Below are 12136 nucleotides of genomic sequence, written 5' to 3'. Positions count from 1 at the left end.
CAATTAGTTTTAGATTTAGGTTGACCCTGAGCAAGGGCCAAGTAAATGACCTTGGAAAGCCGTATTCGGCCCCCCGGGCCTTAGTTTGAGGACCCTTGCCCTACATAGTTCAGGTCCTTCCTGTCTTCATGACCTCATCTCCCCCTATGATCCAAGATCTGCCAGGGAGGGCCTCCTCTCGGTCCTCTGTCTCAAGCACAGAGGTGGGACCAAGGGAGAGGGCCTTCTCAGTGGTGGTCCCTTGGCTCTGGAATGCCCTCTCCAGGGAACTTAGGCTGGCCCCCACACTCCAATGTTTTTGTAAAAACATTAAAACATGGCTTTTCAAGCAGGCCTTCAAACAGGTTTAAACATTAGTTTATACCTAAGGACCAAGCACTTTCTTTGACTCGGGCACTTGATGTGATTGAACTTATACAACCATTTTATCCACAGCTATCACTGCATTTTATTGAGTATTTTAATTAACGAGGGTTTTACGCAGTTTTAAGTACATCTGTTTTATGTTATTGACATTTTTATTGTTTACAGTAGTTACGTGTTTTACTGTATTTTGTGTTATGTGTTTTATGGTGTTTTACTGTATTTGTATATTCCACTGCACTAACATGAGCTTGTAAGCCGCCCCGAGTCCATTTTGGGAGATGGTGGCAGGATACAAATAAAGTTGTTGTTGTTGTTGTTGTTGTTGTAGTTGTTGTTGTAGACAGACAGGGGTGGATGGATGGCTTGGAAGAGAAGGAGATAGATAAATAGACAGGGAGAGGGGGAGATAGATTAGATTAGATAGAAAGCGAGAGAGGGAGATAGAGAGAGAGAGAGATAGGGAGGGAGGGAGGCAGGGAGGGAGATGGACATACAGGTAGGTGGATGGATGGATGGATGGATGGATGCCGAGGGAGGGAGATAGATAAAGAGACAGGGAGGGAGATATATTAGATTAAATTAGATTAGAAAGTGAGGAAGGGAGATAAATAGACACCTAGATAGATAGATAGATAGATAGATAGATAGATAGATAGATAGATAGATAGAGAGATCGTAGGTAAGTAGGTAGGTAGGTAGGTAGGTAGGTGGATGGATAGATAGATAAGGAGGGAGGGAGGGAGATAAATAGATAAGGAGGGAGGGAGATAGATTAGATTAGATAGAAAGCAAGGGAGGAAGATAAATAGATAGATAGACATGAAGATAGATAGGGAAGAGATAGATCGATAGATCGATAGATAGCTTGATCCTTCATTCCTTCCTTCCTTCTTTTGTCTATGTGTAATGGAGTCGGACTTTTGCATTGTACGCTGAATACTTTTGTATTGCTCTTTCTAAACTTGTCTAGTGTGGATTCTTAGCCACCTTGAGTCACCACTGGAAGAAAGGCGGGGTATAAAGATAAATAATAATAATAATAATAATAATAATAATAATGGTAATGGTAATGATGGTGATGATGAAAACGAAAACGCCTCTCCGCTGCTACTGTTAACAGCTCACAGGTATCTGCAATCTTCTCCTTTTAATTGTGTCTCCTTCTGTCCATCCCCTTTCCAGGACTCTGCATACCTCAATGAACTCTCCAGCAACTCCCTCTTCTCCTCCCCTGCGGACTCCCTTTCCGACATTGCCGATGCTCAGGAATTCCTGCCCGCTGACAGCCTCAGTCGCGTGCCAACCATATGGGACGTCAGCACCCCGCAGCAGCAGAACCAAACAGAGGTCAGCCCTGTATACAAAAATACCATCTTGTCTTTCGTTTTCTGTTTTCTCCCTCGTCCCTCCGTTTTCAACCCTCCCAAGGGCAAAGATCAATCTTGAAAGGTGCTTTCTAAGCATTGGAAAAAAACAAAACCCAGCTCAACCTAAAAAGTTCATCCTGGGGAGAAAAAAAACAACTTCTCCCCTTTGAGCTCCCAAGTTATCCATTTGAATCTTCCAGCCTTTCTTGGGTTTATGGGTGCCACATGGCAATGAATCCCTGGCCACCTATGGACTTGAGCAATTGGCTTTGCAACGCTCGAAAAACTTCCCCTAGATTTTTCTCTCCAACTTCCTGCTGGTAACTGTGACTCAGACTTCCAGGAATGAAAGAGCCTGCCCCACTTTTTTAAATATTTTTTTTTTAAAAAGGGAAATAATTACAGCATGTTTGTGCCTCCTTGGTTTTCCCACATTTCACTTCTGCTTCAGGAAGATTCCCTTCCTCCCTCTTATCTCTTGACAGCCTTGGCAACTGAATCCCTGGCCATAAAGCCAATGGGACTTTTGTTTTATTGTGACTTTGGCAAACACTTCATTTGATTGTCATTCCTTTTTTTGCCCCAAGAGCGAGTTGCAATTTGTTTGGAATATAAAAATCCCCAGGTAGTTTTGCTCCCAGAAGGACAGTGTAGCCCATTAGCTCTTCCTTATGTTATTGGAGGTTAGATATAGTAGGTGAAGGGAAAGGTTTCCCCTGACATTAACTCTAGTCATGTCCAACTCTGGGGGGTGGTGCTCATCTCCATTTCTAAGCCGAAGAGCCGGCGTTGTCCGTAGACCCCTCCAAGGTCACGTGGCTGGCATGACTGCATGGAGTGCTGTTACCTTCCCGCAGTAGTGGTACTTATTGATCTACTCACATTTACATGTTTTTGAACTGCTAGGTTGGCAGAAGCTGGGACTAACAGCGGGAGCTCACCCCATTCCCTGGATTTGAACTGCCCTTTTGGTCATCAAGTTCAGCATCTCAGCGGTTCAACCTGCTGCGCCACCAGGGGGGCAGATATAATAATAATAATAATAATAATTATTATTATTATTATATATAATATATAATATATTATATATATAATATTTTATATTATATATAAATAAGGTCATGACACCAAATAATATACATTATTTGTATAGTGTATATTATTTGGCCTATATTATATAAATATATAATTATAATTATTATTATTATTGTTATTATTCTTGCCCGCCTCTCCGTACAGCTCAAGGCGGCTTACAACATTGCTAAAACACAGATTCATCTAAAAACATCCTTTAAAATATTGCTTGTATTATTGTTATTATTGCTTGTATTGTTGTGTTTGGGCTCGGCCTCATGTAAGCCGCACCAAGTCCCTTGGGAGATGGTAGCGGGGTACAAATAAAGTGTTGTTATTATTATTATTATTATTATTATTATTATTATTAAAATGCACCTATTAAAACATATTTCCACAAGATACATAGTGAAATACTCAAAACAAAGATTAAACATGGCAACAGTCAGCAGTTATCTGTGACCTGTTAGCAGATTATTCCAAAAATATAACATTAAAGATTGCCACATTTGCAATTGCAGCCCAAAAAATCAGAGCTAAATTTGTAAAGTCCACAGCGGAGGCTAGAAATGGAAATGGAAACAGTTTGGGGTAATACAAATCAGATTTTGTTATTGTTATCATGCCTATGTCACTGCCGGTAGGAAAGGGTTAAGGGAGAGGCAGTGTGTGGGGTCATGTAAATTCCACACCAATGGAGAGAGAGAGAAAGAGAGAGAGAAAAAATGCTGGGATGCCTTTGATGAAGGAAACACATAGAATCTAGGATAAAATGGTCCCCCCGTATGAAAGTCTTCATTTGGGTGGTGAGTAGTATGTTGCTTGTGGAGGACATTGGCAGGGCTCTTGGACATGTTCATGGCGCTCGCTATAACCTGCAATGTCATTGGAGGGAGGGCCTTTGGTGGCTCCTGAGTGGTGGGAGATATAGCTGTTTGTGAAGGCAGGAGCTTGTCTGTGTAAGTGGGCATTCCAGCCACACACACATACACACACACACACATTTTCACTTTTATTATATGTATGTGTATAGATATTGGAAAGTGTATACTGTACTTTTAAAAGTTGTATATTATTTGGTGTCATGGCCTATGGCTGAATATGCTCGTGAATAGTATCATCTGAAAGAGAAAATTTTGCTCTAAACAACAACAATAATAAATAATAATGAATTTTATTCCCTGCCACCATCTCCTGAATTTGAAGAGCTCTTGCAAGGCAGCTATAGATGCTGAATAGTTTCAAATTTGGCAGTATTATGTCCAGCACGAGCATAATGCTTGGTCAAAATTTCAAGTCCTTATCTTCGTTTGCAGGGAAATTGTTTCAGTCTGAATATTGGTCAAAATTTGTCATAAGACATTTTGATGCACACTTTGAGTCAACTTGTTTGACTGGATTTTGCATCCATAATGTTAAAATTAATTTCATCGGAATCAGCAGAAAAAAAATGTACAGGATTTCAATTTGCTAGCCATTCTTGTAAATTAGTTTCAATTTTATTAGACCCCAAAAGTGACATTTTCTTAAATGCCATGCGTACGCTGACCGACTACCCTTCAGAAAAGGGGGTCTAGATCAGCAGCTATTGCAGTTAGAGGCCTCATATTTTGGGAAACTTAGTTTAACTCCTGACTGGTACTACAGCTAAAATTTGAACAAAATGGGAGACATGATGGTGGGAGCTTTTTAAAATTTTAGCCCATTTGGCATTGAATGATCCATGTCCTCTATAACGAAAAGAGAGGAATGTTATTGCTAAATAATGTTTAACCTCATATGATAATTTAAAAAAATCTTTATCTTATTTTAATTATTGTCCAAGAAATCTAACATTTTTATTTGATCTATTAATATGTTAGTAGGTTAGTACGTTAATATTATGTAGACCAAAATTTACTATGTATCACGATCACTACCATTCTTTCTTTCTGTGCATGACTCAAAACTTATATATTTCTATGGAAGCATTTCTAGTCTATTTAAGGGGTGATGAACTTGTCAATCATCCAAAAGATTCTTAAATATGGGCTAGATAAGTAATATGAAATGCGTGTTTCTGTACAAACATTCCAAATCTAATTAAAGGGTGCTAATCCACCTATTGTCCAAAGTTTCTTAAATGTGGGGTTGATAGGAAATACAGAATGTTGTGTTAGGATTTCTTTCTCTGCAATTGTTTCTGATTACCTCTCGTTGTTCCTGTCCAGCCCTTGCCTCCTGACTTGGAGGGCCTAGAATGCCTACAGGGAATCGAAAGCCACATCCCCGCCACCCCACTCCTCTCAACGATCCAGGTGAGTGGAAAGCGCCAGGTATCATCGGCCTGCCGCTCCCATCATCCACCGCCATGGCATATGCTGGGAAACTGTGGTCCAAGAATAAGAATGTTGACTGCAGGATTAGGGGGCGCTGACCTGTGCTGGTTGAAGTGTGGGGTTTGAGTATGTTACAGTCAGTCTTCACACACACACCCAATAAATATTAAGAATACTTAATAACCAAGAACTGGGTTTGGCTACCTGTCATGCTCTAGACTGGGTATGGGCAAACCCAGGTCCAGGGCCCGGATGCAGCCCCTTAGGCTCTTTTCTCAGCCCCCCCCCCACTCTCTCACCATCCTATACTCCCTTCCTTTTTTTTCCCTCCCTCCCCCCCTTCCTTACCTCCCTCTTTCTCCCTCCCTCCTTCCATCCCTTCCACCCTTTTGTCCTTCCTTTTCTCCCTTTTGTCTTTCCTTTCTTTCTTTCTCCCGTCCTTCCTTCCTTTCCAGCCTTTCAACCCTCCTTCCTTCCCTCTCTCCCTCTTTCTCCTTCCTTCCTTCCCTTTTGATTTTCCTTCCTTCTTACCTCCCTTCCTCTCTCTTTCTAATTCCATCCTTCCCATCCACTCATTTGTCCTTCCTTCCCTCTCACCCTCTTTCTCCTTCCTTCCCTTTTGTCTTTCCTTCCTTCCCTCTTTCCTCCCTCCTTCCCTCTCTCCCTCTTTCTCCTTCCATCCTTCCCTTCCTCCCTTTAGTCCTTCCTTCCTTCTCTCTTTCCTTCCTTCTTACCTCCCTCCTTCCCTTCCTCCCTCTTTCACCTTCCATCCTTCATTCCTTCTTTCCCTCCTTCCTTCCCTTTTGACTTCCCTTCCTTCCCTCTTTCCTCCCTCCTTCCCTCTCTCCCTCTTTCTCCCTCCCCCATTCCCTTCCACCCTTTCGTCCTTCATTCCTTCCCTTTTGTCTTTCCTTCCCTCTTTCCTCCCTCCTTCCCTGCCTCCCTCTTTCTTCTTCCACCCTTCCCTTCCTCTCTTTCATCCTTCCTTCCTTCTCTCTTTCCTTCCTCCTTCCCTTCCTTCCTTCCATCACCAGTCAGCCAGTCCTCCTAGCAGGGAGGGCTAGCATGCGGCCCCAAAGTTAGAAAATTTACCCATGCCCACTCTAGATTATATGTATACACAAACATATGTATATAGTGGAAACTCAACTTCAGAGCATACCAACTGAAGAGCATTTTGATTTGAGAGGCATCACTTGCCCCAAGTTTCACTTTGACATACGAGCAGCGTTTTGAGTTCAGAGGGAGTGCTAGCACCAGAGTCCAGGGCTTTAGGGCTTCAAGATATTTAAAAATACATAACAGAACAAAATTGGGGGATGGGGGCTGGAACTTATTCTTAGCATTTCAGTGCATTTCAATGGAAACTTCACTTTGAGATAAGAGCATTTTGAGTTAAGAGCTCAAATTAAACTGAAGTTAAGGTATCACTGTATTTGTATTTGGAAGGCACTTTCATACACACATGTACTCGTATGTATATGTATATTTGGATTGTAACCTCGCTCAGTCCCAGTTATCCTGGATGACTAATACAGCAAGGATGATGGGAGTTGTTGTACAAGGCAACTGTAGGCTTCTGAATGATCTACCCTTGATATACGGTGAAGGTGGGAATTCTGCAGTTTTCGCAGACTACAGTTCCCAACATTGCTTCTTACTGGCTAGGAGCTTCTGGTATTCAAATCCAACATTATTATTATTACTATTATTATTATTATTATTATTATTATTATTATTATTTCTTACCTTTCCATAACCAGAGTTGCATATGGTTCTCATTCCGATAAATAGTGGGCCCTTTGGTGTTCACTACCAATTATATACATGGTAGTAAAACAATGTCCAATAAATTAAAAACACCTCCGGTTATAAGAGCCTGTTGGAAAGACAAGGAAATAGAGACCTTAATCTGTCACCACCAGCACTTTGACCCAGACCAGGAAATCCCAACTCACGAAGGATGAGACACGAAACGTCCACTTCATCTCCTCATGAGATACCCCTTTGACCTTTCCCACACCTTCTTATCTCTTTCAGTCCCAAACTCAGGTAGAAGAGGAGGAGGAAGATGACGAAACGGAGGAGCTGGGCCACGCCGAGACGTACGCCGATTACGTCCCTTCCAAATGTGAGTGGCTTGGTGGTTAGTCTTAGTCCCATGACTTCAAGTGACTCTGGCTTATGTCCGACCTGAGATAGGATTTTCTTGGAGAGGTTGATTCAGGGCAGGTTTGCCATCACTTTCTTTTGCAATTGCCTGCTCAAGCCATTGCTGAATTATGGCAACCTCAAAGCCGACCTCTAAATATCTGAAGGGCAGCAGATCCCATCTGAGGTTGGATGCTAAGCAGAGTTTGCCCTGGTTAGGACTTGGGTGGAAGACTTCAGAGACATACCAGGGCAATGGTGTCAAACTTGTGGCCCTTTGGTTGTTTTGGATTCCTGGACATTGAACAAGCTAGCAATGAGAGCATCAAGGAGTTGGAGGCCCAAACATCTGGAGGGCCACAAGTTCGACGCCTCTGTAATATAGAGGCATCCTCTCTAAGAAGTGGTTGATTTTTTCTCTTTGGCCAAATCACAGGCAAACTTGGGAAGCAGCACCCCGACCGGGTGGTGGAGACGAGCACCCTCTCCAGCGTCCCGCCCCCTGACATTACCTACACCCTCTCCCTCCCGGAGTCCATTGCCGACAATGGCCGACTGTCCGCACTACAGCTGGAAGCGATTACGTATGGCTGCCAGGTAAGGCAGTGGCCCAATACATCCCTATTGATGAAATAACTAGAGCAGTAATAATAATAATTGTCATAGGGCCATCCAGCCCAACCCTTTCTGCCATGCAGTAAAATCACAATCAAAGCACCCCCAACAGATGTCCAGCAAGCCTTTGTAATAATAATAATGCGAATAGTAAACTTGTGCAATATATAGATATGGAATGATGTGCAATGACCATAGGAATGTCTACAGGGATAATCCATGCTTGTGAATTATGTGATCAATTGTGAATGTAGTGTTTTAATTTTTTAAATTGTTTTAATGCATTTTATTATTCTATGTGTAAAGTCGCCTTAAGGGGTTGAGAACGTCAGGGTAGAAATGTCATAAATAAAATGAATAAATAGGAGGAACTCCAAGGGCCATCCAGTCCAACCCCCTTTTGCCATGTAGTAAAATCAAAATCAAAGCACCTCCAACAGATGTCCAAGCAGCCTTTGTAATAATAAATAAATAAATAGGAGGAACCCCAGTGGCCATCCAGTGCAACCCCCTTCTATCATGCAGTAAAATCACAATCAAATCACCCCCAACAAATGTCCAGCCTGCCTTAATAATAATAATAATAATAATAATAATAATAATAATATGGAGAAACCCCAGTGGCCACCCAGTCCAACCCCCTTCTGCCATGCAGTAAAATCACAATCAAAGCATCCCCAATAGATTTCCACCCAGCCTTTGTAATAATAATAATGATAATAATTAAGAGGAACCCCAGTGGCCATCTAATCCAACCCCCTTCTGCCATGCTGTAAAATCACAATCAAATCACCCCCAACAGATGTCCAGCCAGCCTTTGTAATAATAATAATAATAATAATAATAATAATAATAATAATAATACAGTAGAGTCTTGCTTATTCAACCTTCGCTCATCCAGCATTCTGTATTATCCAATGCAGTCTGCCTCCTGCCCGGGTCCACAGCTGTTTCAATACATTGCGATGTTTTGGTGCGAAATTAGTAAATCCAGTAATTACTACATAACGTTACCATGTATTGAACTGCTTTTTCTGTCGATTTTTTGTAAAACATGATGTTTTTGTGCTTAATTTTATTGGTTTTGTGTGGTTTTTATTGGTTTTGTATGGTTTTTATATTATATGCTAAATGTTTCTAATTATATTTTATGCTATGGGGCATTGAATTGTTGCCAACTGTAAACCGTTTTGAATCGCCTTCAGGCTGAGAAAGGTGGTATACAAATATGGTAAAGAAATATGGTATATAAATTAATTTGTAAAATCATAACGTAATTTGATGTTTATTAGGCTTTTCCTTAATCCCTCCTCATTAGCCAACATTTTCACTTATCCAGCTTTCTGCCGGCCCATTTATGTTGGATAAGCGAGACTCTACTGTAATAGTAATAGGAGGAACCCCATGGGTCATCCAGTCCAACCCTTTTGTGTCATACAGTAAAAGCACAATTAAAGTACCCCCTAAGTGGTGGGAGGGAAAAAGTTTTTGGAAGCAAGCAAAGCGAGAGAAAAAAGCTTTTGGCTCCACGGAGCACACTTGAAGAACCACTGTTGTAGACTAAAGATTGAGAAAGGGAGGTATGAGCTTTGAGACTTGATTTCCACTTCCTTTCTTTGCTTGGATTCCTAGCAACATGAGGTTTTGCTCCCCAATGGGCAAAGGGCCGGGTTTCTCATCGGGGATGGTGCCGGGGTCGGGAAAGGCCGGACCGTCGCAGGGATCATCTTCGAAAACTATCTGAAGGGAAGGAAGAAAGCCCTGTGGTGAGTAGGATGCTGTTGTAATGCACCTTCGAGCCTTTGGAGCGAGTCGAGAAGCATCTTAACATGATACATGTTGGTTTCTGGGCTTCCTGTGGTTCAATCCTTGGGGCTTTGTGTTCCTTCATTAGGTTCAGCGCCTCGAATGACCTCAGATACGATGCCGAGAGGGACCTCAAGGACATCGATGCACCCAACATTCCTGTCCATGCTTTGAACAAGGTATGAGAATTTCTCTCCTTATCCTGGCCTGACCTCTGATTTGAAATATGCACTGCACTCAGTCTGAAAACAAGGACAAATAAACAATAATGTTGGGCTAAATCCAGAAAGAATGGATAAGGTTCCATTTCTAGCAAAAGGAAAGGAAGAAATTACTTCCTTGTTGATTGAAATCCAGGCTGTAAATTCATACAGTGATAGAAGTGATTACATTGCAAAACCCAAGGCATAGTTATGCTGTTATGGATCTGGGTTAGAGTCCCTGCATAAGGTTCATTTGAGAAGGGCAAAATCTACCTTGAGAAGAGAAAGAGAAAGTTGAGAGTAAAAGATACGCATGTTCAAAATGTTAGATTCAATGCTGATGGATATCTAGTTCAACCTTTATATCTCACCAGAGAATTTACCCGTATTCTTTTATAATGATTTATTTATTGTCATGTCAGAAGCGAATTGAGAATACAGTTATAACTTATAGAAAAACCACAAACAAAGTTTAAAATGTGGGCAAAACATCAGGAGAGAATGCTTCTGGAACATGACTATACAGCTTGGAAAACTCACAGCAACCCAAAGTTAAAAACTTGACATTGTACAAAATGTCCTTTTGACTAGAAGATGGCCACTTCAAGTGCCTCTGCTGTGGCTGTAAGAAGGTCCTCTGTTGTGCATGTAATGGGGCTCAGACTGCATTGTAGTAAGTGGTCTGTGGTTTGCTCTTCTCCACACTTGCATGTCGTAGACTCCACTTTGTAGCCCCGTTTCTTAAGGTTGGCTCTGCATCTTGTGATGCCAGAGTGCAGTTGGTTCAGCGCCTTCCAAGTCGCCAAGTCTTCTTTGTGCCCAGGAGGGAGTCCCTCACCCGGTCTCAGCCACTAATAGGTTCCGAGCTTTTACCTGCCACTTTTGGATTCTTGCTTGCTGAGGGGTTCCTGAGAGCATCTCTGTAGATCTTAGGAAGCTATTTCTTGATTTAAGGCGTTGACTTCCTGGCTAATATCCAAACAGAGATGTGAATGCCTTGGTCCTTTCATTAAAGGCTGATATCGATGGATATCACATGGTGCAATACCGGCTAAACAGTATAATTTCTCCAGTTGTGCAGGGCATAGACATCCTGTGATAAAGCGGCATGTCTCATTAAGAGCCACATCCACTGTTTTAATGTTGTGAGATTTATTCCACACTGGTCCTGCGTACTCAGCAGCAGAGTAGCAAAGCACAAGGGCAGATGTCTTCACTGTGTCTGGTTGTGATCCCCAGGTTGTGCCAGTCAGCTTTCATTTGATATTGTTTCTAGCACCCACATTTTGCTTGATATTTAAGCATTGTTTCTTATAAGTCAGAGTACGGTCCAGAGTGACTCCCAGGTATTTGGGTGTGCTGCAATGCTCTAGTGGGATTTCTTCCTAGGTAATCCTCAGAGCTTGAGATGCTTGTCTGTTCTTAAGGTGAAAAGCACACATCTGCATTTAAATGAATTAGGAATCAGTTGTTTTCCCTTGTAATAGGCAGTAAGAGCACCTAAAGCTTTGGAGAGCTTCTGATCAACCATTTCAAAGCTCCATGCTTGAGCGATGATGGCACAGTCGTCAGCATAGATGAAACTCTCTGTCCCTTCTATTAAATTTATAATGATGATGGTCATTATAATAATTATTACAACAACAGCAATAATAATAATAATAATAATAATTTCCTTTTAAAAGCTGAAGCCAGCCCCACATCAGTCACACAAAATGTTGTTATTGTTATTATTATTATTATCATTATTATTATCTGCTTTTTCTCTCCATGAGGAGACTCAAATTGACTAACATTAAAAACATTACAAAGCAATTTAAAATAGACAAATATACAAATATTAAATCAGTATTAAACATCATTAGTATTAAAAACAATTCAGATTAAATCCATAAAAATGTAAAAAAAACCCATAGTATTATTGTTATTATAATTATAATTATAATTATGAATTGTGTGATTAATGTGAAGCTGGCCCCGATGGTGGAACAATGGTGCTGCCATTGTGTAATGTGGAAGGACACCCCAGTTGTCGGTTTTGCCCAAATGTCTGTGTTCCCATCCTCATTTCTTTCTCTGGTTCCTTGCACAGATTAAATATGGTGACACAGCTACCTCAGAAGGAGTCTTATTTGCCACTTACTCCGCCCTGATCGGGGAAAGCCAGGCCGGCGGACAGCATAGGACCCGGTTGAAGCAAATCCTGGACTGGTGCAAGGAGGACTTCGATGGTGTT

The 12136-nt window shown here is 41.5% G+C and overlaps 1 protein-coding gene across 2 annotated transcripts in view; it reads left to right on the top strand.

Annotated features, from left to right (window-relative positions):
* SBNO2 (strawberry notch homolog 2) overlaps positions 1–12136 on the top strand; it is a 126523-nt gene that overhangs the window by 71193 nt on the left and 43194 nt on the right. For both annotated transcript variants that reach the window (XM_060785066.2, XM_060785068.2), the window contains 7 exons: positions 1549–1713; positions 5018–5104; positions 7166–7256; positions 7713–7873; positions 9524–9657; positions 9786–9876; positions 11993–12136. In XM_060785066.2, coding sequence (XP_060641049.2) covers positions 1549–1713; positions 5018–5104; positions 7166–7256; positions 7713–7873; positions 9524–9657; positions 9786–9876; positions 11993–12136 — 873 coding nt within the window. The remainder of the gene's footprint in view (positions 1–1548; positions 1714–5017; positions 5105–7165; positions 7257–7712; positions 7874–9523; positions 9658–9785; positions 9877–11992) is intronic.

Source organism: Anolis sagrei, chromosome X (assembly GCF_037176765.1).
Source record: "Anolis sagrei isolate rAnoSag1 chromosome X, rAnoSag1.mat, whole genome shotgun sequence".
Taxonomy (NCBI): Eukaryota; Metazoa; Chordata; class Lepidosauria; order Squamata; family Dactyloidae; genus Anolis; species Anolis sagrei.
The sequence above is the reverse complement of the archived record's forward strand: the minus strand, read 5'-3'. Positions and strand labels throughout refer to the sequence as shown.